The 26,036-nt window shown below is 46.4% G+C and overlaps 1 protein-coding gene across 4 annotated transcripts in view; it reads left to right on the plus strand.

The window, feature by feature from the left end:
- The window catches only part of adamtsl3 (ADAMTS-like 3), a 782,675-nt gene that overhangs the window by 515,499 nt on the left and 241,140 nt on the right, over positions 1-26,036 (plus strand). For all 4 annotated transcript variants that reach the window (XM_085968860.1, XM_085968862.1, XM_085968861.1 and 1 more), the window contains exons 10-12: positions 11,935-12,046; positions 13,589-13,727; positions 22,252-22,302. In XM_085968860.1, coding sequence (XP_085824986.1) covers positions 11,935-12,046; positions 13,589-13,727; positions 22,252-22,302 — 302 coding nt within the window. The remainder of the gene's footprint in view (positions 1-11,934; positions 12,047-13,588; positions 13,728-22,251; positions 22,303-26,036) is intronic.

Raw genomic sequence — 26,036 nt, forward strand, 5'->3', positions numbered from 1 at the left:
TCTGTGTGGAGTTTGCACATTCTCCCCGTGTTTGCGTGGGTTTCCTCCGGGTGCTCCGGTTTCCTCCCACAGTCCAAAGATGTGCGGGTTAGGTTGATTGGCTATGATAAATTGACCCTTAGTGTTAGGGGGATTAAATACGTGGGGTTACAGGGTTAGGGTGGGATATGTGTTGGTGTAGGGGTTACGGGGATCTGGTGGGATATGTGTCGGTGCAGGCTCGATGGGCCGAAATGGCCTCTATCTGCACTGTGGGGTTTGTGATTCTGTGATTCAAGGCGGATAAATCACCTGGACTTGATGGCTTACATCCTAGGGTCTTGAGGGAAGTGGCGGTAGGGATTGTGGATGCATTGGTAATAATTTTCCAAAACTCCCTGGACTCAGCAAAGGTCCCGGCAGACTGGAAAACTGCTAATGTAACGCCCTTATTTAAAAAGGACAGTAGACAGAAGGCTGGAAACTATAGACCGGTTAGCCTAACATCTGTGGTAGGTACAATATTGGAGTCCATTATTAAGGAGACAGTAACAGGACATTTGGATAATCATAATTTAATAGGACAAAGTCAGCATGGTTTTATGAAGGGGAAGTCATGTTTGACAAATTTGCTGGAGTTCTTTGAGGAAGTAACATATAGGGTGGATAAAGGGGAACCAGTGGACGTAGTGTATTTAGACTTCCAAAAGGCATTTGACAAGGTGCCACACAAAAGATTATTGCTTAAGATAAAAAATCACCGGATTGGGGGTAATATTCTGGCATGGATAGAGGATTGGCTATCTAACAGAAGGCAGAGAGTTGGGATAAATGGTTCATTCTCGGACTGGCAATCAGTAAGTAGTGGTGTTCCACAGGGGTCAGTGCTGGGTCCCCAACTCTTTACAATCTATATTAACGATTTGGAGGAGGGGACCGAGTGTAATATATCAAAGTTTGCAGATGATACTAAGATGGGAGGGAAAGTAGTGAGTGAGGAGGACATAAAAAACCTGCAAGGGGACATAGACAGGCTAAGTAAGTGGGCAGAGATTTGGCAGATGGAATACAATACTGGAAAGTGTGAGGTTATGCACTTTGGCAGGAAAAATCGTAGAGCAAGTTATTATCTTAATGGCAAGAAACTGGAAAGTACTGAAGTACAAAGGGATCTGGGGGTCCTGGTGCACGAAACTCAAAAGGCTAGTATGCAGGTGCAGCAAGTGATTAAGAAGGCCAATGGAATGTTGGCTTTCATTGCTAGGGGGATAGAATATAAAAATAGGGAGGTATTGCTTCAGTTGTACAAGGTATTGGTGAGACCGCACCTGGAATACTGCATACAGTTTTGGTGTCCATACTTAAGAAAAGACATACTTGCTCTCGAGTCAGTACAAAGAAGGTTCACTCGGTTAATCCCGGGGATGAGGGGATGGACGTATGAGGAGAGGTTGAGTAGATTGGGACTCTACACATTGGAGTTCAGAAGAATGAGAGGCGATCTTATTGAAACATATAAGATTGTGAAGGGGTTGGATCGGGTGGATGCGAGGAGGATGTTCCTGATGATGGGTGAAACTAGAACTAGGGGGCATAGTCTTAGAATAAGGGGCTGCTCTTTCAAAACTGAGATGAGGAGGAACTACTTCACTCAGAGGGTGGTAGGTCCGTGGAATATGCTGCCTCAAAAAGCTGTAGAAGCTACATCATTACATAAATTTAAAACAGAAATAGACAGTTTCCTAGAAGTAAAGGGAATAAAGGGTTACGGGGAGCGGGCAGGAATTTGGACATGAGTCTAGGTGCGGATCGGTCATGGCCCTGTGGGTAGCGGAGCGGGCCCAGGGGCCGTGTAGCCTGATCCTGCTCCTATTTCCTGTGTCTAATTCTGTTAGATTCAGGAGATGGTTCTGTGATAGTAGATTGGCGGTTAGGATCAGATCAGCCATGATCTTATTGAATGGCGGAGCAGGCTCGAGGGGCCGATTGGCCTACTCCTGCTCCTATTTCTTATGTTCTTATGTAATATTATGAAGTTGTTAGCCCTGCTGGAGTTTCCGCTGCGACCTCCTTAGGTTTTAAGAGGTTTCTAATCTAGGGATTCTTGTAAAAATTGGTAAATGACAATGGAAACGTTTAGAATTACTTCACTGTAGAGATACAATGGGAGAGTTTGACTGCAATGCTTCTTTATGTATCACTAACTCGTGTTCGTGCTCCATATCATGAAGCTGTCAGTGTTTTGCAGTTGTGCTAAAGACATAGGGGGCTAAATTCGGTTGATTTGCGCCTCCCGTTAGCTAGAGGGTGCTAACGGGGCGCAAAGCAACTAGCACCTGAGCATGGCACCAGTATTGCCTCCCACGAAATCCAGCGGGAGGTTAGTGGCGGCGCTAACCGTTGGTGCCATGCGGCGCTGCGCCACGGGCGATGACGTCATCTCCGTACGCAGCGCCCCGGCTGTAATATTGGGTGGCGCCCCCCGACTTACCGCCGGACGCTATGTCCGCCGGGGTCAGGGGGGCCTACCTGCGGCCGGGGCTGCGCTAGTCAAAGGGGAGGTGGCGGGCGGCCATTTTTGTTGCTGGCTGCCTGCCAGCACCTGCCTCCGTTGCTGTCCCCGGCCCCCGTGAAGCCCCCCTGCGGGGTGCCGGCTGCTCTCCGTGAGCCCCGCACTCCTCTTGAGTGTTGGGCTCTTTTGCCGGCACTCCCGATCCCTATGCATGGCGCTGCGGCACGTTGCACCGCGATATTGGCTCGCAGCACCTGAAGTGGGACGCGGGGCGCTTCCAGTAGCCCCCCTCCTCCCTCTCGGGGCGCTACCTGTGAAAATCGGCCACAGGGGCGCTAACCTTTTCGGTGCGCTACCCAATTTTTACCCCATAAAATGTAGTCCAGAGTTGTTGACGTGTAATTGCTGGGAAACTTGTTCTGGCCCCAGCCCCATTCATTGGAAGGTCCTCCCAAAGCTTCTCCACCTTTAAAGTTGTTCCTAAAACATATCTTTTGAGCAAGGTTTTCGTCACCTCCTAACTCTCCCACTGCATCTTCTTATTTCTCTCTCAGGAGCAGGGAGACATTTTTCTACATTAGAAGGTACCATATAAATGCAGATTTTTACTGTTATAATTTCTTCAGAATGTTTCTGACTGTACTGTACTTTGTTGTAAGGTTGCTTCTCTGATTGAGTCTTACTGAGTCCTATACAGGGCCCTGGTGAGACCACACCTGGAGTATTGTGTACAGCTTTGGCCTCCTTACCTAAGGAAGGACATACTTGGCACAGAGGGAGTGCAACGAAGGTTCACCAGCCTGATTCCTGGGATGGGGGGATTGTACTATGAGGAGAGATTGAGTAGACTAGGCCTATATTCTCTAGGGTTTAGAAGAATGAGAGGCGATCTCATTGAAACATGCAATATTCTTACAGGGCTTGACACGGTAGATGCAGGGAGGAAGTTTCCCCTGGCTGGGGAGTCTAGAACCAGGGGTCACAGTCTCGGAATAAGGGGTCGGCCATTTAGGACTGAGATGAGGAGAAATTTCTTCACAGAGGATGGTGAATCTTTGGATTTCTCTACCCCAGAGGGCTGTGGAGGCTTAGTCGTTAATATATTCAAGACAGAGATCGATAGATTTTTGAATATTGAGGGAATCAAGGGATATGGGGATAGTGCAGGAAAGTGGAGATGAGGTAGAAGATCAGCCACGATCTTATTAAATGGTGGACTAGGCTCGAGGGGCCAAATGGCCTACTCCTGCTCCTATTTCTTATATTCTTATTGACTTCAATAGCCACATTGCAAAGAATAGAGCAAGCATGGCTTAGTTTTAACATGTCTACCGAAAGCACTCCTCCATCCCCCTTTCGGATTGGCCAGATTTACTGCATCATCTTTTACAATCCTATACTTTATTGTGTTCCTTGCTAAGATTGTTCTGATCATATCTTCTGCATTTGCAGAGTATGTGTAATTATATACCTTGCATCATTTAACCTCCTTTGTGGATCAGTGAAGGAAAAAGGAATTGTTATGATAGCTACCTACTGCTTCCTATTTTCCAGCCAATTAATAATCCAGTTACAACTTTCTCTTGGATTTTGAGTATTTTTACTTTCAGCTATAGATGGGATCTCCAAAGTCCATCTCACTGGCCTCAATTTTCTTCCTCTGCCTCACACCAGTTTTAAGTTTGCTTTTCACTAACCCCCAACTGGACCTCCATTGAAAAGAAAGACTTGCATTTCTATAGCGCCTTTCACGACCACCGGACGTCCCAAAGCGCATTACAGCCAATGAAGTACTTGTGAAGTGGAATCACTGTTGTAATGTGGGATACGCGGCAGCCAATTTGCGCACGGCAAGCTCCCACAAACAGCAATGTGATAATGACCAGATAATCTATTTTTAGTGATGTTGATTGAGGGAGAAATATTGGCCCAGGACACCGGGGAGAACTCCCCTGCTCTTCTTCGAAATAGTGTCGTGGGGTCTTTTATGTCCACCTGAGAAAGCAGACGAAGCTTCGGTTTAACGTCTCAAACAGAAAGACGGCACCCCTGACAGTGCAGCACTCCCTCGGTACTGCACTGGAGTGTCGGCCTAGATTTATGTATTAAAGTGTCTGGAGTGGGACTGGAACCCACAACCTTCTGGCTCAGAGGCGAGGGATTGAACTGACTACATTTCAGGGTTTAGCTCATTTAAATGGCCTGGGCAAGTATAGTGTAGGATCATCTGGGAGTCAGCACTTGCTCCAGATTGGGGGATGGAAGTTGTGAGATGATGCAGGTGTTCATGAGCATCAGTTTCCTCTTTTTACCAACTATGTGTTGTGGATAAATGTCCCGTGCATAGATTAAATGGTTTACTTTTGGAACTAAATTCTGATTGGACATTTTTTTTTGTTGTTGCTGGAAACCTCAGTATTGGATGATTTGACAAAAAATGCCAGGTCTTTATTTTCCCCCAAAGGGAAATGGGACTATATGGATAGCTGGCAGTGGTGTGATGGGCCAAATGGCCTCCTTCTCTGCTATGTGATTCTCTAGCAACTATTGTAAGCTGCAAAGTTGCACCAACCACATCATTCTCCAAATAATTATCAATCTATCTATAATATAAATGAATAAAAGCTTGTCTGTAGAGTGCCATTCTTCACAAGGGTCACCACGCCACAGTAAGGCAAAAACAAATGTGATTGGTTCAAAGATGATATTGATAAAATACCAAGCAATCAAACCATTATCTGTTTAGCAAACAATGCTGATTGGATGAAATCTAGTTTTTTAAGGTAGGAAAAAGCACCAAGAGCTGAGAAATCAAACGATCACCATTTCTTGTATAGGTAGGAAAGGACGGTGCATCAGCAAGCAGCAGAAAACCATCCAATCAAACTAGTCAACATTTTTATCTCTAAACCAGTCCCATGAAATCTGTCTAATCCTACAGAAGCCTGTCTACCTGTCGGGGCCTTTTAGTCCTTCACTTGCTGAGCTGCACTTTGTTGCCCGCTCGTTCCCCCCACCCCGCGCTTAATATTGTGCATTCTCTTCTGATTCAAGTGGCTGCAGCAATCACTATCGCTACTTAAGCACTAACAGCAAGGAACCTGAACCAGAATCCAGCCATAAAACGATCGCCACAAATATCCTGTGCTTACATTTGGAACCTGTGCTTACATTTGGAACCTAACACCAGTAGGAAATTGCATTAGCAGCAATACCGGGGCAGTTCTGCATGAACAAACCCCAGTGAACTTTCATCCCTGTTTTTAAATTGGCATCTAAACTTACGACTTTGAATTTTCTCTCCTGACAATATCAAGCTACATTTCACTGAGTATAAATCAAATGATGTTGCAAAGTGGTATTAAATGGAATTTAGCATATACATATGCCGTGATGTAAATATACATTGAGAAATCCTTGAGGTTGAACTCCAGATTGAAGTATGCATACGGAAGTGCAGGGTAGCATGTTCAAAGTGAAGGGAGGCCCCTGCTGTGAAATTCTAGTGTAAATGGAGAGGGACAGAAGGAATGTGATTTTAAATCGGATATCCCAGGATGGGTCGGAAATTATTGACTTACTCAAACCAATTGGTTGGATATGAGTTAAATTTAGAAGTGCAAAGAGAAATGAACTGTCACAAAAAAGCAGTCACACAATGAAAAATTCTGTCCTGCCCAGTCTCATGATTTATGGTGTTATGTAATATCTGCATTTAAAAAGCCAGTTTGTCCATAGGGTAAATCACCAAAGCCCGGAAATTACTGCTGCTCCCTCAATGCTGCTCACCTGCCCATTAACCCCCGATACTGCAGTATTTTCAGTCCTCTGCAAGCCGTGCGACCTCTTGCCTGTGCAGTGGGCTGGACAGTGGAGCGTGTGTGCTGAGTAGCTGAGCAGCACTTAAGTGTCTTAAGCAGCTACTTAAACTGCTGCGTTTTCACAGGGGAGGGCAGGGCAGGGGTTAACATTCTGGAAGATGGGACCCTACTTCAACAAGAACTCTCAGTCCTGATGAATCAAGCACTGGAGATGCTGATATGGGAAGTGTAGGAAAAGGGAGAGCGAGTTGCACTGTGTGTGGGTAAGGAGGGCTGTCCTGCATGGGTCGGAAGGCACCTTCCCCAGAAGCATTTGGTACATCAAGATGTCAGTGGTATGCTGAATGATCCTATTGGTTGCATGGACCTTATTGTCTCTACGCTCTGCTTCTGGCTGTTACGAGAGTGCAGTCGGCAGGACTGAAAAAGGCAGCCTTGGTCTCTCAGCCACCCTAATGGTCTGCCTTTGCCTTCAGATAAGCTTGGCACAGATGACACACAAATTTAAAGCTTATAGAAGGTGGGTACTTAAAGAAAGAAAGAACTTGCATTTATCTCAGGACATCCCAAAGTGCTTTACAACCAATTTAGTACATTTTAAGTGTAGTCACCATTGTAATGTAGGAAACGTAGCAGCAAATTTGTGCACAGTATGATCCCACAAACAGCAATGAGATAAATGACCAGATAATCTGTGTTGTTTTAGTGATGTTGGTTGAGGGATAAATATTGACCAGGACACCGGGCAGAACTGCCCTGCTCTTCTTTTAATAGTGCCGTGGGATCGTTTATGTCCACCTGAGAGGACCACGGAGCCTTGGTTTAATTTTTCATCTGAAAGACAGCAGCTCCAGCAATGCAGCACTCCCTCAGTACTGCATTTACCCACAAGATACAATGATTTTGGTCACTGGATGGAGCAGAACCACTCTCTGTTCATGCAGACCATTATATCATGCCTAGGGGCCCAGCCAGCTGTATAAGAGACATCAATCACCCTCTGTCTCTTTTGGCAATCCAGCAATCACATGTTATGCTGCTATTCATTGGGAAAACATTAGCCAACAGTTCGGTACATTTTTGGACAGCAAACTGGCTAATTTAACTTTTTCCAAATTCGTTCTTGGGGTGTGGGTATTGCTGCAAGGCCAGCATTTATTGCCCATCCCTAATTGCCCTTGAGAAGGTGGTGGCGAGCCTCGCCTTGACCCGCTGCAGTCCGTGTGGTGAAGGTGCTCCCACAGTGCTGTTAGGGAGGGAATTCCAGGATTTTGACCCAGCGACGGTGGAGGAAAGCCGATATATTTCTAAGTCCAGGATGGTGTGTGACTTGGAGGGGAACTCGCAGGCGGTGGTGTTCCCATGCGCCTGCTGCCCTTGTCCTTCTAGGTGGTAGAGGTCGCGAGTTTGGGAGGTGGTGTTCAACTGATACAATAGCAAAATACTGCGGATGCTGGAAATCCGAAATAACAACAGAAAACGCTGGAAAAACTCAGCAGGCCAGGCAACATCCGTGGAGAGAGAAACAGAGTTAACGTTTCAGGTCGAAAACCCTTCACCGGATTAAATCCGTTTCATTTCCTGCTTTTTTCTCAGTTCTGACGAAGGGTCTTCGACCTGAAACATTAACTCTATTTCTCTCTCCACGGATGTTGCCTAGCCTGCTGAGTTTTTCCAGCGTTTTCTGGTGTTCAACTGATATTCCATGCTCCATGCTCTAGCTTGGAAGGAGCTGGAGGCATGAAAATGTAGAGCCATGGTCACACGGACAGCTGTATTTAAAGTTGGCTGCCGGTCTCCTTGATGCAAATGGCATGGTTCTGTAACTGCCTCCCTGCTGTACCTGACCCTCCAGAGACTGCTGTCCTGCAGCCTGTAAATACAATGGGTTGCCATACCAACTGGTGTAGATGGTCCCTCTCTGGTGCCATTGACATCGCGCACAGTCTTTCCCTGTTCCTCTCATTGCCTTCCACTAAATCAAGTGACCAAAAGCAATTTTTATAATCTGTGAAGATTCTACCTTTAAAGACGGATTGGCACTGCTCTATGTAGCTTCTGACCCCAACAGGCGAGAGCCTGCCTAAACTGTAACACCCATTTTGTATCAATGAAATGTATCGCATGGACAACTCGCAAAGACGATCATTTTTAGGCTGGGGCCTAGAGTACCTCTAGTGTCCCCAATCTACATGCCACAGAATGAGAGCACAAGGATTTTAAGACAAGCATTCAGTAGACAGGAAGTGTGCAAACCTCCGATTCCCCCTGAAACTGCTTGGCAGTATCACTGATATCTGCTGCATAATGCTTCATGCCGACAGCAGTTTCTCGGCTCCAATATCAAAGAAGTGAGAAATATGAGAATCTAAATGACTATATGGTAGAACTAAGTAGGAAAGCTGGTGACTAATTGGATTGGAATTTCCTGCACTATCCTGTCTAAAACAGGGTGGGATAATGGTGGAAAATGAAGGAAAATCTGGCAGTATTGTGTTCCTGTTCTAACGGCTATTTCCCATCCCTGCTGGGCACCCTTTCCCGACCCACCATATGTAAATTACAGTAGGGAAGCACCCCATTTCCCTGCCTTACTCTAGTGAATGCGCTGACACCAGGAACCACAAGAGAGGGATGGCCGTAGTCCTTGGGGCAACAGCGGACAGCCTCCCGAGGTCCCTTTTGGAAGGAGTGGGTCTATTAAGTTACCACTTCTTTCCATTAGGCCTCAGATCCTTACCTTGTTCAGCCTCATTCCAGTTCGAGACTTTAAACTGCCAAGTTCTTCCTGGATCTTCAAGGCTCTTCTATCTGCTTAAAATGGTCCCACCTCTCCAGGTGCCGCAGCGATCGCCCGGCTGCACCCCCCCCACCCCCCCGGCCCTCCCCCAGCAATTTCCTCCATGGCGGCAGCAGCGGGCCCCCTCTTATTGGTGGGGATTAGCCCTGCACAGCTAATGACCCCTGGCACAGGAAAATGGGTCGGGGGTCACGGCAGAGTCGGAAGCCCTGCCCCGACACTCCTGGGGCAGATTAAGGAAGCTCCAGTCTATAATTTCTGCAAATCAACCTCATTTGTGGATGAAAACTGGAAAATCAAAATTTCTTAAATGTCTGGAGGTTTTACAAAAAAAAATAGTGGTACAGCATGTACCGTTCACTAGTCCGAGTTTCACGATTGCAATACTTGTTAATAGAAACATAGAAGATAGGAGCAGGAGTAGTCCATTCGGCCCCTCGAGTCTGCTCCGCCATTCAGTGAGATCATGGCTGATCATCCAAACTCAGGTCCCTGTCTTCTCCCCATATCCCATGACCCCTTTAGCCTTAAGAAATATATCTAACTCCTTCTGAATATATTTAATGAATTGGCCTCAACTGCCTTCTGTGGTAGAGAATTCCACAGGTTCACCACTCTCTGGGTGAAAAAATTCCTCCTCATCTCTGTCCTAAATGGCTTACCCCTTATCCTTAGACTGTGACCCCTGGTTCTGGACTCCCCCGCCATCGGGAACACCCTTCCCGCATCTAGTCTGTCTAGTCCTGTTAGAATTTTATAAGTTTCAATGAGATCCCCTCTCATTCTTCTAAACCAATCGACCCAATCTCTCCTCATACGTCATTCCTGCCATCCCAGGTATCAGTCTGGTGAATCTTCGCTGCACTCCCTCCATGTTAAGAACATCCTTCCTCAGATAAGGTGACCAAAACTGCACACAATACTCAAGGTGTGGTCTCACCAAGGCCCTGTACAACTGCAGCAAGACATCCTTGTTCCTGTACTCGAACCCTCTCGCTACGAAGGCCAACATACCATTTGCCTTCTTAACCGCCTGCTGCACCTGCATGCTTACCTTCAGCGACTGGTGCACAAGGACGCCCAGGTCTCATTGCACTTCCCCTTCTCCCAATCTCTTGCCGTTCAGATAATAATCTGTCTTCCTGTTTACTAAACACCCAAGTTGAGATGTGTGCTACTTAAAACCACCGCAGAAAAATATATATGGAAGAGAGGTCAGTGTAAAAGAAACATAAAGAGAAAATGCTGGTCAGGCAGCATCTGTGCAGAGAGAAGCAGTGTTTAACGTTTCAGGTCGATGACCCTTCGTCAGAACTCAATTTGAAAGAGATTGGAGTATTGGAGGAAATGTTTACAGAACAGGAACTAAATTTAGTGGCCGAGAGCTTGGGGCGCAATCGGTGATCCGGGCACACATTGCGCTTAAAATTGCGCTAGTTTTCAGAAGCTTCTTTCTTTGCACAAGTTTCCGCTCGAACCTAGTTTTATTAATACCGCTAACAATGGGGTTTATCACAAAAAAAAGCATCTTTGATCAGTGTCAATCCACCACCTGTGAGTAACCCAACGTTAAATAACTGAGCATGGCTTTAAAAAACTATACCGAACCATTGACTAATTACACTGGTGTACAGTAGTCAGTTTATTAGTGAATGAAAAAAAATTATATTTAAAAGCTTTTAAAACGTGCCTATTTAGTGTCCTTGTGCCTAAAAAAAAAAAAACCCACAAGCTTAATTTTTGGAGCCTCATCGAAGGCCTGGAAAGTAATTAGCAGAAGCTCGCCATGGTGATGAATGCAATCGGGGGCGGGGGGGGGCGTGGCCAGTTTTGTGGGCAGGACCGGCTTCCAGCACGATGGCCTAGAAATTCACTGGCCTTAGCGCCGCTTTTGAGGCGCTAGAGGGCCTAGCGCCGAAGTTATGGCCAGTTTAGAAATTGACAGGGGCCCTAAATCGGCGTTAGGCCGGTAGCGCTGCGCCGGCACCGATGACGTCATCGGTGTGCGCAGCGTCCCGGTTGCCATGGTAACCCGCCCGAACTCGGAAATTGAGTTGCGGCCGCCTCGCCCGTGGCAGCCGCAAGCAACGTTCTGGCAGAGGTGCCTTACAGAACTTTGCGCCGGCGCATTAAAGGCCCCGCGGCGGCCGGCCGCTTTCCCGCCGGCCGCCTGGCCGCAGCTCCCTCCCCGGACTTCCCCCCCCGGAACAGAAGCAAGCCCGGCACTTGTCCGAGGTGCCGGGCTCGTTTTTAAAAAGATTATCGCGGGCCGCGGCCGGGTGCAGGCAGCTCCTCCTTAACGGAAGGAGGAGGCCTGCACTTCCCGAGCCTGCCGCACCGCAGCGGGCGCCGCAGCGCCGGAATAGCGCCGCAATGCGGCGCGTGGCGCCAGTTTTGAGGCGCTGAGACCCCTCAGTAGCGCCGGCAGCCGTTTGGGCGCGGCGCTACTGAATTTTTGGCGCGCGCAGGGGGACTTAGCGCCGGCACTAACTTCCGGCGCTAAAGCCCTCGCTGCGCCAAAACCGAATTTCTAGGCCGATGTCTTTTAAACTGGCAGAAACTGGATTTGCGCAGGACGTAATTTGCGCTTGAAATTTCTCAATCTTTTGCGCTGGTTTGGCCGATTTTGAGCTAATTGCGCTGGGGGAAAAAAAAACAGCGTAACCCAGCAGAAACTCCAGGCCAGTCGTTTTATCTATAAACTCCTCTATCTCAGAATTCCAAACCACTTCCTCAGATGATATTCTCACTTTGCCCATCTAATGCCCTCGATTTTTGAATAAGTTAATCAATGTTCTTTTCTTCCTTTGTAATTGTTACAGACTAGGTATGTTTCTTCGAGGGACAGTGTCGTCCAGTTCATGTTCTATCAACCAATCAGCCACCAGTGGAGAGAGACCGATTTCTATCCGTGCACTGCGACGTGTGGAGGAGGTAACAAATCATTTCAGAAGTCCTGTGTGTTTTTATATGTTTTTTCTTAATGGAGCCTACCCTGAAACCTTTACTATTAAGGATAAGTACATTTGTGTCCAGAACATTATTGTGGTCCTTCCTTTTCCCCCCAGTTTTTGCCTCTCCCCTCCTGAAGGTGTCAGCCGTGGCTCAGTGGGCAGCACCCTCGCCTTTGAGTCAGGAGGTTGTGGGTACAAGTCCCACTCCAGAGACTTGAGCACAAAAATCTAGGCTGACACTCCAGTGCAGTGCTGAGAGAGCGCTGCACTGTCGAAGGGTGCCGTCTTTCGGATGAGATGTTAAACCGAGGCCCCGTCTGCTCTCTCAGGTGGACGTAAAAGATCCTGTGGCATTATTTCGAAGAAGAGCAAGGGAGTTATTCCCAGTGTCCTGGGCCAATATTTATCCCTCAATCAACATAACAAATGCAGATTATCTGGTCATTCTCACACTGCTGGTTTTGGGAGCTTGCTGTGCGCAATTTGGTTGCAGCGTTTCCCACATTACAACAGTGACTACACTCCAAAAGTACTTCATTGGCTGTAAAGCGCTTTGAGACATCCGGTGGTCGTGAAAGGGGCTTTCTTTCTTTCTTTATGTGTTGATGCCTTTGTGCTTGGCCCCTAGTAACTCACTTAAGTGGCCATTCTTCTATGTTTTGAAGGTAAATGTCAGCAGGCAATTAGACCATGGGAGGTTGAAAAAGAAATTGGGGGCAATTTTAATCTAACTAGCCCCAAGGGAAACATCAAGGATCAGGTGCAATGCTGGTTTTACAACACGCCCGACTTTACTCGCCATTGAATTCAGTTTCAACTCCGGCGAGTTAAATCAAAATGACCCTAATTGTAGCCAAGCATGGTCCTTACCTCACCTGGCGTAGACTAATGGTGATCATGAAACTACCAGATTGTCTTAAAAGCCCATCTGGTTCGTTAATGTCCTTTCGGGAAGGAAATCTGCCGTCCTTACCCGGTCTGGCCTATATGTGACTCCAGGCCCACAGCCATGTGGTTGACTCGTAACTGCCCTCTGATATGACCCAGCAAGCCAGTCAGTTGTATTCAAGAAGAAGGCTCGCCACCACCTTCTCGAAGGCAATTGGGGATGGACAATAAATGCTGGCCTTGCCAGCGACACCCACATCCCATGAATGAATATAAAAAAAAGACTCACATGAACTTCCAGCAAAAGTGATTGGATAGTGAGCAGGACTGGGAAATCTGGCTGATTTGCCCCTCACTAACAAAGGGATGCTGAGGCGACTCTGGTAGCCTGCCATTGCAGTTGCGATCAACTGGACCGTGTGGACCATTGGTTGAATCTGGGACCTCCCTGGTGAATCTGGGACCCTCTTTGTCCTTAACCATCTCTACTGGAGCGGGTGGGAAGCTTAGAAAATGTAAGTAGCCCCTGTGTTCTGTTGAGACTATTTAGAAATGTATCTCAAACTTTAGTTAACAACCGGTATCCATCTCAAATGCCACATTTACCATCTTCTTTTCCCCTTCTCTTTTTTAGGTTACCAGCTTAGCTCTGCAGAGTGCGTGGACATACGTTCAGGCCGTGTTGTTCCCGAGCACTCCTGCAATTACTATCCAGAAAATAAAAAACCCAAGCCCAAACTACAGGAGTGCAATATGGATCATTGTCCTTCCAGGTGTGTTTATGTATAAGGGCAGAAACGGCGAGAATCCACTGACTGCGCAGAGCTTTGCTAGCTGTGAGCATAGCTTGGAGTCAGGGCTGCGACGTGGTAATGTTGATTCTGCACTCTTGCTCACAGCTAGTAAAGCTCGGTGTCAGTCTTGGATCCTCATAATTTCTGCTCTGTAAGGACTTTTATTGCCTGCCGGCAAAGAAATTAACTTCTCCAACAATTGTTCGAGACAGTTTTAAATGTGAGAGGTTAGAAGGAAGGCTATGGAGCAAGTAGGAGAGATGCTGAGTAAGTACATTTCTAACTCCGAGATAAAGTGCAGGAACACGAGATGTAAAATAAATCAAAATTCTGCAAATCTAAGCTAGCTTTTATAATGGCACCATTTTAGTTCAGAGTCCAGGAGACTGGCGCCTAGAGAATAAACTACTAAATCAGACTCCTTTAAAAATGTCTCAGCACAAAATAAGACTCTGCATGAGTCGGCCATCAGTTTAAGCAGTGTAAATGCTAGGAGATGCCCCACTGACAGCGGGCGTCTAGAATCCCATCTAAACCAGTGCCAACGTAAAAATGGCACAACTCGAGCTATATTAGCAGTGCCAAGTTCCATTGTCGCTATGGCCAAGCTCCTTCTCCCACTCCCTTCAACACCACCGCAAAGATGAAAAAGGCTTCGATGGGACATGTGCCAGTCAGAGTACGTGATATTCAGCTTCTATGCAAGGGTGGAAAAGCACCAGGCACTCTATGCTCCATTTATGAGGGTCTATAAAATCAAAGCCTCTCATGAATATACATTGGTAGGGGGTGAGGGCTGGATGACATAAGAGAGAAGCTGGGGCCACTGCTTTTTTTGACATATATGAATGACCTGGATATTGGAATATACAGAGTAGAATTTCTAAATTTGCCGATGACACCAAACTTGGGGGTGTGGCAAACAGTGAGGATGATACCAATCGACTGCAACAGGATGTAGTAAGGCTAGCAGAATGGGCAGACAAGTAGCAGATGTAATTTAATACAGAGAAGTGTGAGGTGATGCATTTTGGCAGAAGGAACAAGGAGAGGCAATATACACTTAATAGCACAGTTTTAAAGAGTGTGCACAGACAGAGGGACCTGGGAGTTAATGTGCATAGGTCCCTGAAGGTGGCAGGACATATTGAGAGAGTGGTTAGCAAAGCATATGGGATCTTGGGCTTCATAAATAGAGGTATTAAGTACAAAAGTAGAGAAGTTATGCTGAACACTGGTTAGGCCACAACTGGAGTATTGCATCCAGTTCTGGTCACCACAGTTTAGGAAGGATGTGCAAGCACCTGAGAGGGTGCAGACGAGATTTACCAGAATAGTTCCAGGGATGGGGGATCTTCGCTACAAGGATAGGTTGGAGAGGCTGGATTTGTTTTCATTGGAGCAAAGGAGGTTGAGGGGTGATTTGGTAGAAGTGTACGAGATTATGACGGGTTTGGATAGGCTAGACGGAGAAAGGCTGTTCCCACTAGTTGATGGTACAAGGACTAGGGGACACAGATTTAAGGTTTTGGGCAAGAGATACAAGGGGGATGTGAGGGAAAACCTTTTTACGCAGCGAGTGGTGAGGACCTGGAACTCGCTGCCGCCGGAAGTTGTGGAAGCGGAGACACTCAATGTTTTCAAGGGAAGACTGGATAGGCACTTGAGGGAAATAAACTTGCAGGGCTACGGGGATAGAGCGGGGGAATGGGACTGACTGGATTGCTCTACAGAGAGCCGGCACGGACTCGATGGCCCGAATGGCCTCATTCTGTGCCGTTATGACTCTATGGGGGAGAAATTGGGTGAGTAGCGCCACCTGTTAGCACCTAAAGAGGCAGTCAGTGGCTGTAGCGCCACTGGCTGCGTCTCCGGTGATATTCAGTAGGGGCGCTAATGGTGGCGTTAGGCATTTGCGCTGCGCCGCTGCCGATGACGTCATCGGTGTGCGCTGTGCCCCGTTTGCGATATTTGGTAGCGAACGCCGCAGTTGCGCCGCTCGCTACCCATGCCCGGTTCACGGGGCCTTACTGTGCCGGCAGCGGCGCAAGTTAAGGTGGAGGTGCGGGGCGGCCGGTTGTTCGGCGGCCGCCTGCCAGCACCTCCGTCCCCGGCCTCCTAACCCCCCCTCCCCACGGCATTGCCGGCTGTTTCCCGAGAGCCCGGCACTTCTCCTTGGTGCCGGGCTCATTTGCCGGCACTCGCGATCGGGGATCGCGCTGTTGCAGGCACCTCCCCCTCTGACTATATAAGCTGTGTCTTTATGCATTTCTCCACTTCACCTGACGAAGGAGCAGCGCTCCGAAAGCTTGTGATTTCAAATAAAGCTGTTGGACTATAACCTGGTGTTGTATGACTTCTTACATTTGTCCACCCCAGTCCAACTCCGGCATCTCCACACCTTAACAGCGGGAGGAAGGCCTGCAGTACCGCAGCGTGCGCCACACGCTGCGGCACGTTGCGCTGCGATAATCAGTTTCAGCGCCCTAAGAGGGACGTGGAGCGCCTCGAGCCTCGCCCCGTCTCCCTCGAGGGGCACTGAAACTGAATTTCTGGCGATCGGTATCACTCCGATCGCTGCGCTAAATCCTGCGCTCAGGCGACTTTTGCGCCACTTTGGCGCCCCAACCCAATTTCTAGGCCTATGACTCTATGCTGTGCCAACCACGTGCTGGAGTAAGGTAGGGTAGCCCTTGAATGTCCCAACGCAAATATATCCCCCCCCCCCCACCAATGTAACCACCACCAGCAAAATACCATGATTCTGAACTACTCTAGATAACACTATGTGAATAGGCTGATTTTATTAATGGATGCTCCTGCAAAAATCATGGAAGTACCAGCTCTACTATTGTGTAAACTAATGCAAAACACTGAGTTTCATTTCATATATCAATAAGCTGGAACTAGAGTTTAGTGTCCACTGTTGTGTGGAACCTTAGTTGTAATTTGGCATCCTAATACAATTACTGACAGCAGTAAACTAATTGCCGCCAGCAAGTGTGCATTAGTGGCGAGCAATGTCAGGGGTGTGGTCTATTGCCAGCCTACTAAGCTCTGGCGTATTGCCCATTTCCTGGCTGTGTCAATATTGGCCCGTATTTTCCACGGGCGGAGGCCTATGATCTGGAAAGATCTACGCCCTTACCTGAGGGCTCCCGGGTCGCACACGCTTCCGCTGCTGGGCCTCTCCAAAGTCCAAGTGTGCAGGGCCCACGTATCCCAGAGGGGCAGGCAGTTCACAGCGTCCCTGGGATCACGTGGGCCATGGGGAGCCAATCACTGAAGGGAATCCCCCTTCATACATTTGACAGGAAGGCCTGTCAAATATATGAATGGAGATCACCCCAAAAACATAGTAAAACTTTAAATACATTTTTTTTAATCACATTTTTAAAATGACTTGAAATTACAATAAATTAAGTATTTTAAACAAAAATTAAATTTTTTGAAAAAAGTTAGTTTTTTACGGGGCTAAAAAGAAAGTATTTTTAAATGATAAATCAGTGAAATTTTTAAAAAACTTTTTTGTACTCTTATCCTGGTAAAAGCAGGCCTTACGCCGCTGCTTTTACCAGGCATAAGAAGTGTAAGTGTTTTCTGCGGGCGGAGGGTCTCCAAAAAGCGGAACTATCCGCCCGCAGAGGCCCTTCTCCAGGGCAGCCAGAGGATCTGTCAAGACCATTCTTGACAGATCGGAAATGCCGGTTTCCAGCGCATGTGCTGTGCATGTCTGAAACCGGCATTTCCGATGTCCCTACGGGTGGGTGCATAGCGCGTACTCACCCATAGGGATTGGAATATCTGGGCCATTGTGTTTAGTAGAAGTTTGGGGGCAAGCACTAATGCACTCTGGTCCTTAGACTGCATGGGGGAACCTGGACTTATACTCAGGGCCCAAGTGTGTCTTAGTCTGCCTCCTGCATCATATCTCAGCCTTCCTGAACCCCTATCACCCCACTCAATTCTTCCAACTGCCCCATCAGTGCTACCAAAACCCATTTCCCCACCTAGTGCTTCCAGACCCAACCCCTCTCTGCTCCCACAACTCAGTCCCCCTCCAGTGCAACTACCCTCGTACTTCCATGCACCATTCTACTTGCTGCTCCCTAATTATTCCACAGCTCAGCATTCCCACCCCCACAATGCTTGGCGCCCTCAGCTCCCTCCCTGACTACGTACAAGTCCCATTTCTCCCAAACCACCCAACTTTCTAAGATCTGCTAGTCTTCGGACTGCATCTGAAAGGCTACCATACCCCTAGGTACTTGCAGGTTACAGCCCCCACCTCCCCAAATGCTAGCAGGCATCAGACCGCACCTCACTCCCACACCCCAGCTTCCCTTGAGTGCGGCCAGAGAGCAGCAACCACCAAAGTCCTACCAGACCGCAAATTGAAAGTGCACTGTGCTCTCGGATTCCAGTGCACGCACTCTTCATCCCCCACAATTACTCCCAAGTCCAGAGCACCCCACCCCCACCCCCATTCCCATTCTGTGGCCCCTCCTCCACTCACTGCCGCCCATGCTCCAACCCAAATATATCATTGCTGCAGCCCCCAGTCTTCCCGGCCTTGACCCCTCTCCCCAGCTCTATCTTTCCTCTCAGCTACCCGTGTTGCTGCACCTCTCCATCAGCCTTTCTCCACCCTCCCCCACTTCCAACCAGGGACGAGGGATTACAGTTACGTGGATAGACTGCAGAAGCTGGGGTTGTTCTCCTTGGAGCAGAGAAGGCGAAGAGGAGATTTGATAGAGGTGTTCAAAATCATGAAGGGTTTAGATAAGAGTAAATAAAGAGAAACTGTTTCCAGTGGCTGAAGGGTCGATAACCAGAGGGCACAGGTTTAAGATGATTGGCAAAAGAACCAGAGGCGACATGAGAAAAACTTTTTTACACAACGAGTGGTTAGGATTTGGAATGCACTGCCTGATAGGGTGGTGGATACAGATTCAATAGTTACTATCAAAAGGGAATTGGATAAATAGTTGAAGGAGAAAAAATTGCAGGGCTATGGGGAAAGAGCGGGGGAGTAGGACTAACTGGATAGCTCTTCGAAAGAGCCGGCGTAGACTCGACGCCGGAATGTGCTATACTACAGGAAACGTTATGATATCCGGCACCGACGGGACCGGTGTGTTGCCGATCTATCAAAACTGCCGGACATACAAAGTTAATGTTGAAGCATATGGAGGTTTTCACCTCCGTATCTGACAACAAACACTGTTGCTTAGCAACAGCTTCTAAAGAGTCGGCTGCAGCTGCAAGCGTCTCTAGCTGAAGCTGTTGCTATAGCTACAGACCTTGCAGTGCCTGACTGGGGAAAAAAAAGAATGAGAACTAAAAAAAACTTATAGAAAACGGCTCCTGATTTTTGCCATTAGATCGAGTATTCCGGACATACAACCTCCGGATAAACCAAAGTTTCCTGTATTCTATGATTCTATGTTGGCTCCTATCTTCCTGTGTACAAATGGGCCACGAGAAAGATAAGCAATAAATACTAGGAGCAATTTCATGAGACGTTGCTGTTGGTGCAGGGCATTGCTAACGGTGAGGATGGGCAGAGAATGGAGCTACAATACTCCAGCTCCAGTTCTTTGACCTGAGTTGTTTGCTGGTGAGGCTCTGTGCTGACAGCAAAGCCATTGAGCCCATCTGTAAAGGAACATGTGTGAGAGAGACACACAGATACTGGAGACATACAGAAGAGAGAAGAGACACAGGATAGATGCTAACAATCAGAAAAAGAGTTGGATAGAGTGAGGCAAACACCACAATGAATAAAATGAGTGACTGCTAAAGGGGAGATGAGAGAGAACAGCACAAAAAAGAATTAAGGAGGGTGAAATAAGCTGAGTGACAGTTCCAGGAATAGAGAGATTTTTTATCCATACATGGGAGATCAACTGTATATTGTAATATTACATAATATAATGCTTCTGTCATTTCAAACCCACCATGTGCCTTGCCACTGCAAATCCACTAATATTCATGAAAAAGACTACATGTGACATCCAGGATTTTTTCTGACGAAAGGTCATCGACCTGAAACGTTAACTCTGTTTCTCTCTTCACAGATGCTGCCTGACCTGCTGAGTATCTCCAGCATTTTCTGTTTTTATTTCAGGATTTTTTCCTGTTGCTTATGAGAGGAGGCTGATTGTATACAATTTGCAGTGAATGAAAGCTGGTGTCTGTGTTGGCACTGACATATCTATTGTATATTAGAATGGCCCAGATTTTACAGTCAGCAGCGAAGGAATGGTGCGCGCCGTTCACTACGCTGACAGCTGCCCACAGAATTTTTCGGGTTTTTGAGCGGCGACTTGCTGTCATCAGGCGGCTGATTCGGTGCAGGGACCTCTACAGGCGTATGTGAGCAGGTCAAGCAACAGCGAGGCTCTTCAACCAATCAGACTGAAGAATCCTCACTGAGACACGCAGAGTGTAAACCAGGAAGTATAAAATAGATTTAAATCATGAACAAAAATCAAAATAGAGAGGGAAAGAAAGATGGGATTAAGAGAGAGAGAGAGAGAGATAAAAGAGACAGAAAGAAAAAGTTAAATAAAAATATATTTTTAAAAAAAAAATCTCCAACACTAGTTAAATTCTGAAGGAATGAGACTCCACATTTGTAAAATAAAATTTTCAGTGCCAGAGAGTTGTTTGGCAGTAATTATAACTTAACACGCTGTTAAAAATTCACTTACACCTGAATGCAGCAGCCCTAACTTTTTCTGCCGTGTTTAGTGTGTAAGTACTGCAACATTGATTTCAATGTCGAGTCTATCGGCGAGGTTCTGTTATAGCGCAGCCCGTGGAGGAGCAGGGTGACTCAGACCACAACTTCCGGATTTCTGCATTTAACTGCACACGTACATACTCCGGAAGTTGCTGTCCGATTTACTCCAAAATAACTGAGCGTTGTTAGCCTCACCGTTATTCTCAACTCAAAATCTGGGCCAATGAATGGCCTCAGGAGTCCAAAGGTACTGCACCAGTAGATGGCGCTGTCAAATTAGTGTTACAGAACAAATTGGAGATAATGGGACACTAACTATTAGAGAGTAGATCTTATCGAGGCGTATAAAATGGTTAATGGTATCGGAAAGGTAAAGCAGATAATTACTTTAAAATTAAATTGCCAAAGTAGAAACTTAATGGTCCGTATTTTCCGATTGGAGGCTTCCTATGGGCGGAGGCCTCCAATTGGAAAAATCTCTACACACTTACCTGCTGGCTCCGTAGGTCCCGAGACTTCCGATATTGGGCCTCTCCACTATGAAATGCGCAGAGGCCCAGGTATCCCAGGGGCGCATGCGGTTCGCAAGAGCCCCTGGGATTATGTGGGCCTTGGGGAACCAATCAAAGAAGGGATTCCCCCTTCACACTTTTGGCAGGTCTCTCCGCACAGATCTGTCAAAAGTATGAATGGGGATCACTTAAATAACGCAGTTAAACATTAAATCAATTTTTTAAAAACATCACATATTTAAAATGAGTTAAAATTACATTAAATTCAATATTTTAACCAAACATTTAATTTTTGGAAAAAAATAATTCAAGTTTTTTACGGGGTTAAAAATAAACTTGCCTTTTTTTAAAGTATTTTTTTTTAATTATAAATGAGTCGGGAAAATTTTTTTTTTAAACTCTTATGCTGGTAACAGCAGGCTTTACACAGGATTTTACCAGGTGTAAGATTTTTAAAGGTTTTCAGCGGGCGGAGGTTGTGCAGAAAGCGGAACTCTCTGCCCTCGGAGGCCCTTCTCCAGGGCAGGTGGAGGATCTGTCAAAAGGATTCTTGACAGATTGCAAGTGTTGGGTTTCAGCGCATGCGCTTCGCACGCCTAAACCCGGCACTTGCGCGGCCCCTACGGGCGAGTATGCACCTCGTACACACCCGTGGGGGTCGCAAAATCTGGCCCAATAAAAGACAAATTTAGGACTGATATCAGGCAGTTCTTCTTCACACAAATGGGACCAATACTTGGAATAGAGTCCCAGACAGGGTAGTGGAGGGGAAAACCCTGGAATCGTTTACGAATCAATTGGGTGCTAGAATGAGAGGACTGTAGGGTTTTCTGGATGGATTAATTAAGAAGAGCAAAATGGCCTTCCTCATGTGTAATTATCTTGTGAATTGATAAGTTTGTAAAATATAATATCTTGTGCATTACTGTGCATATTATAATGGATCAGTATATCCTCTGATATCCCAAATGCTGGACAAATTGCTTCTCTGTGCCAGCATAGCTTGTTCTGCTTTCTGATATCGCCTCCGCTACTGCGGCGAACATTTATCTCACCCAGTGTAGCGTACATTACAGGAGCTAATAGCATGTCGGGCATTTCACGCAGTTTGCGCTGTCATCAATAATAGACAGCAAAGCCTGTTTTTTTTATTTCATTGTAAAATTTATTTTTAAAACTTTTTCAATATGTAAATAAATATTAGTATCACATTTTATCTAAATTGACTTTGTTTCTCCTGCAGTGATGGCTTCAAGCAACTTGCAATTTATGACCATTTTCAGCCACTTCCTCGGTATGTATAACTTTATACTGTTCACTGAGTTAACGTAATAAAGATCGGATTACCATCTACCAAACACTGTGTAAATACAGTGTCGTTTTCAACAAACAATTTATAGAACAAGTTAACTTTTAGGTCCAAAACAAACAAGAACTTGGTATTGCATTATTGCTATCAGAGAATATTTTGAAGGCACGGTTCTGTTTCTCTACTTATTGATATGTTTATTCATTATGAAATCTTTATGCAGAATTATCCACTTGCAGTAAATCACTTCAGTCATTTTTCTCTCGTTTCTTTCCCGGTTTCACTGGGTCACAAACCAGCTGTGCCTAAGGTGGCTAAATTGCTCCTCAGTCTCTATTAGAGCCCCTCTGAAAATGGCTACAAGGAGGTATGCCATGTGAATTAACCTTCTTCCTCTCTTTAGTTTTGGCTTATCGTATTTCAGGTTTCTTATTTGACAGTTTCTTAATCTCTTTTTTGACTACTGCCTGAATGGTTCAAGTTTCCTTACTGCGCAGTTCTTAGGCTTGCTCATTGATGGTTTCTGTTTAAAAAAAGAAAGAATTTGCATTTATACAGCACCTTTCACAACCTCAGGGCGCCCCCAAGCGCTTTACAGCCAATGAAGTACTTTTGAAGTGTAGTCACTGTTGTAATGTAAGTATCGCAGCAGCCAATTTGCGCACAGCAAGCTCCCGCACACAGCAATGTGATAATGATCAGATAACCCGTTTTAGTGATGTGATTGGCCAAGACACCAGGAAGGAGTCCCCTGCTCTTCTTCGACACGGTGCCGTGGGATCTTTTACGTCCACCTGAGAGAGCAGACGGGGCCTCGGTTTAACGTCTCATCCGAAAGACGGCACCTCAGACAGTGCAGCACTCGCTCAGCGCTGCACTGGGAGTGTCAGCCTAGACTTTTATGCTCAATTCTCTGGAGTGGGACTTGAACCCACAACCTTCTGACTCAGAGGCAAGAGCGCTACCTGCTGAGCCACAGCTGATACGCACTGTTGCACTGCTCTTGGCCAGTAAATTAATTTTGTTCATTTCCTGCACTATTCCTGGGCAGAAAGGGCACATAAGACCCAGCTCCTGGTGTCAAGATTAAGTATTAATGTAGTAAACCTGGTGCTTACACCCTGAGATACGATCTCAATCATAATTCACATTGTTATATTTATTCACCATAGTGTAAGGTTCTTAGCCATGGGCCTGTGTGACTTCACCAGCAAAACAACTCACATTATGGTATACAGGTAGACTACCTTTTATCCGAACTTCCGAAAACCGAAACCCTCTAAAAACCGAAGGTTTTTTCGTTCAGCGTAAGTCGTGCGCACGACATGACCAGAGTGGCACACGACTTACGCTGAGCAGAGGGTCAGCGTAAGTCGTGCGCACGACCCCGACCCCCGCCGACAAGACCCCCGCCGACCCCAACCCCGACTCCCGCCGACCCCCCCGCGGACCCCTGCCGACCCCAACTCCCGCCGACCCCCCCGCAGACCCCGACCCCCGCCCACCCCCGACCCCCCGCCAACCCCCCCGCGGACCCCCGCCGACCCTGACCCCCGCCGACCCACCCCCGACAAATTTCCCAGTCTTATAAAATACCTTCCGAAATCCGAAATTTTCCGAAAACCGAAACACGGCTGGTCCCGAGGTTTTCGGATAAAGGATAGTCTACCTGTATTTGGAATTAACAATCTTATATTATGGTTGCAGCAGCGGTTCCGAGAGCCAGTTTTCCTCCTGGTTCCCAGGGTGCTACACGAGGTGTACTGGGAACAGGGGATAGTCATCAGAAAATTGACTGTGCTAACCCTGACTGTTCAATATACTGTTGAACAACCCCAGCATCACCTTAACCCATGGGCAGCTTTTGCTCCTTTGGCTCTGCAGCTTTTCGTCCAGACCTGGGCTGGGAAATTCATCGGAGATGATCCCTCTCCTTCACCGTAAGTGCAAGCCCAGTTAAGCGCATAAACGGGGTTTCCGCCACACTTTTGGTAAAGATTCAGCAGTGGAGCAGCTTTGAGAAATATTTTAGCCCTGGTCTTTTTCCGGTTATTAGAGCAATGTTTAAGCAAGGTTTCCTCTTGACACTAGTTCCCATTAAAAGCCAACTAATGGACTTAAACGATGAATTGGAAAACATTTGCTGAATAATGTGCTAAGTCAATTAGCTATACAGTAAGTGGGGTAAGTTATATTTCAGAGTAACATTGGGTTGAAGCCTCGTCCCATCCGTGGAAATATTGAGCAGAAAAATTGTGGGCTTGGAGTGTAAAATTTTACGATATGCATTTCCGCAGGGTGGAAATATCCTTACTTGATGTAACATGAAGACTGAGTTATTTTTAGGATTCACATGAGATTTCTCTCCAAGGTTATTTCCAATTGCATGCAAGTGAGGAAATTGTCCTTCCCTCATTTTAACCACCATTGCATCAACCATACGTGGACCATATGTTGCTCTGAGTGAATGCTCCAATAGTTCAATGGTTCTATGTGCAGCAATCCCAGAAGCTCAATTAAGAATAAAGTAGGCGATTTGGTAACTAAACAACAGATAGCTCAATGGCTGGTGGAATGCATTCTTCACTACTATAATCCTACAGATCCAAATTTGGGCCATCCAATGCCATGGTTGGCATGCTTAACATGTGGCCTGCCCAGAAACCATGATGTTTGGCCAAGTTCCTACGGTGTGTGAAGGCAAAGATCCTACAAGGTATCTAGCATGATGTCGCTCTGGAGTGTGCAATGCTTGAGAAGAGTAGCTCCACTGAAATGTAGAAAGCTCCAATTTATCCTGAAGGCCATGCATCAGTGAAGCAACCACAAACAAATTATACTTGGGACGCTTGAGTGCTGTTTATGAGCCTCGCATTACAGGGGACAGGGCCCTGGGACAAAGCTCCTTTATGAAGTCTTCAACAGTTTCATCAAACTATTCCACCGATGACTTATTAATGTTTTATTAGAGTAATTGATTTACTGATGGCCTTGCTTATAAATGGACCCCAATACACAGACCCACTGCTGGGTTGACTTTGTCTCAATATATGGCATTTGCTTGGCGTGGACTATATTTCCTATATTACAACAGTGACTACACTTCAAAAGTACTTCATTGGCTGTAAAAGCGCTTTGGGATGTCCTGAGGTCGTGAAAGGTGCTGTATAAATGCAAGTTCTTTACTTTCTTTCTTCCTATTGCAGTTGAAGGCTACATTCAGCCTGTTGTAATGTACAATTGGCAATTGACCTTAAAGGTATCAGTGGAATAGCTTGAAATTGATATATATTGTATATGTTTATCGCTGAGTGAGACATTACAAAAGCTCATGAGAAGGAAATATATTTTAATATACATTATATTGCAAGAAGTGTTGCTTAGTTCAGTCTAATTATACCTGCTCTCCAATAGCAACCTCAGTAAACTTTTTTTTTTGCAAAATAAACTTGACTAGTTTACTTTGTAATAATCCAATTTGCTTCTGCTGGAACTCAAGAGGAAGCTTAATTGCATAATTTCACTAAGCAACATGATATCTGAAGGGCAGCGCGGCTAGATGTTCTGCGTTATTGCATGTAGTCGGGTACCTTACACGCTACGATCGCATTTTGGAAAATCGCAGGTAGTATGATTGCAATATTCTGATGTGTGATCAGGACGTACAAAGCACCCCGTGCAATGCAAGGCACCATACCCATGTGAGGATTTGTGTGCTG

This window comes from Somniosus microcephalus, chromosome 27, assembly GCF_052327205.1.
Source record: "Somniosus microcephalus isolate GS21.2 chromosome 27, FLI_Smic_1.0, whole genome shotgun sequence".
In the NCBI taxonomy this organism is placed as follows: domain Eukaryota; kingdom Metazoa; phylum Chordata; class Chondrichthyes; order Squaliformes; family Somniosidae; genus Somniosus; species Somniosus microcephalus.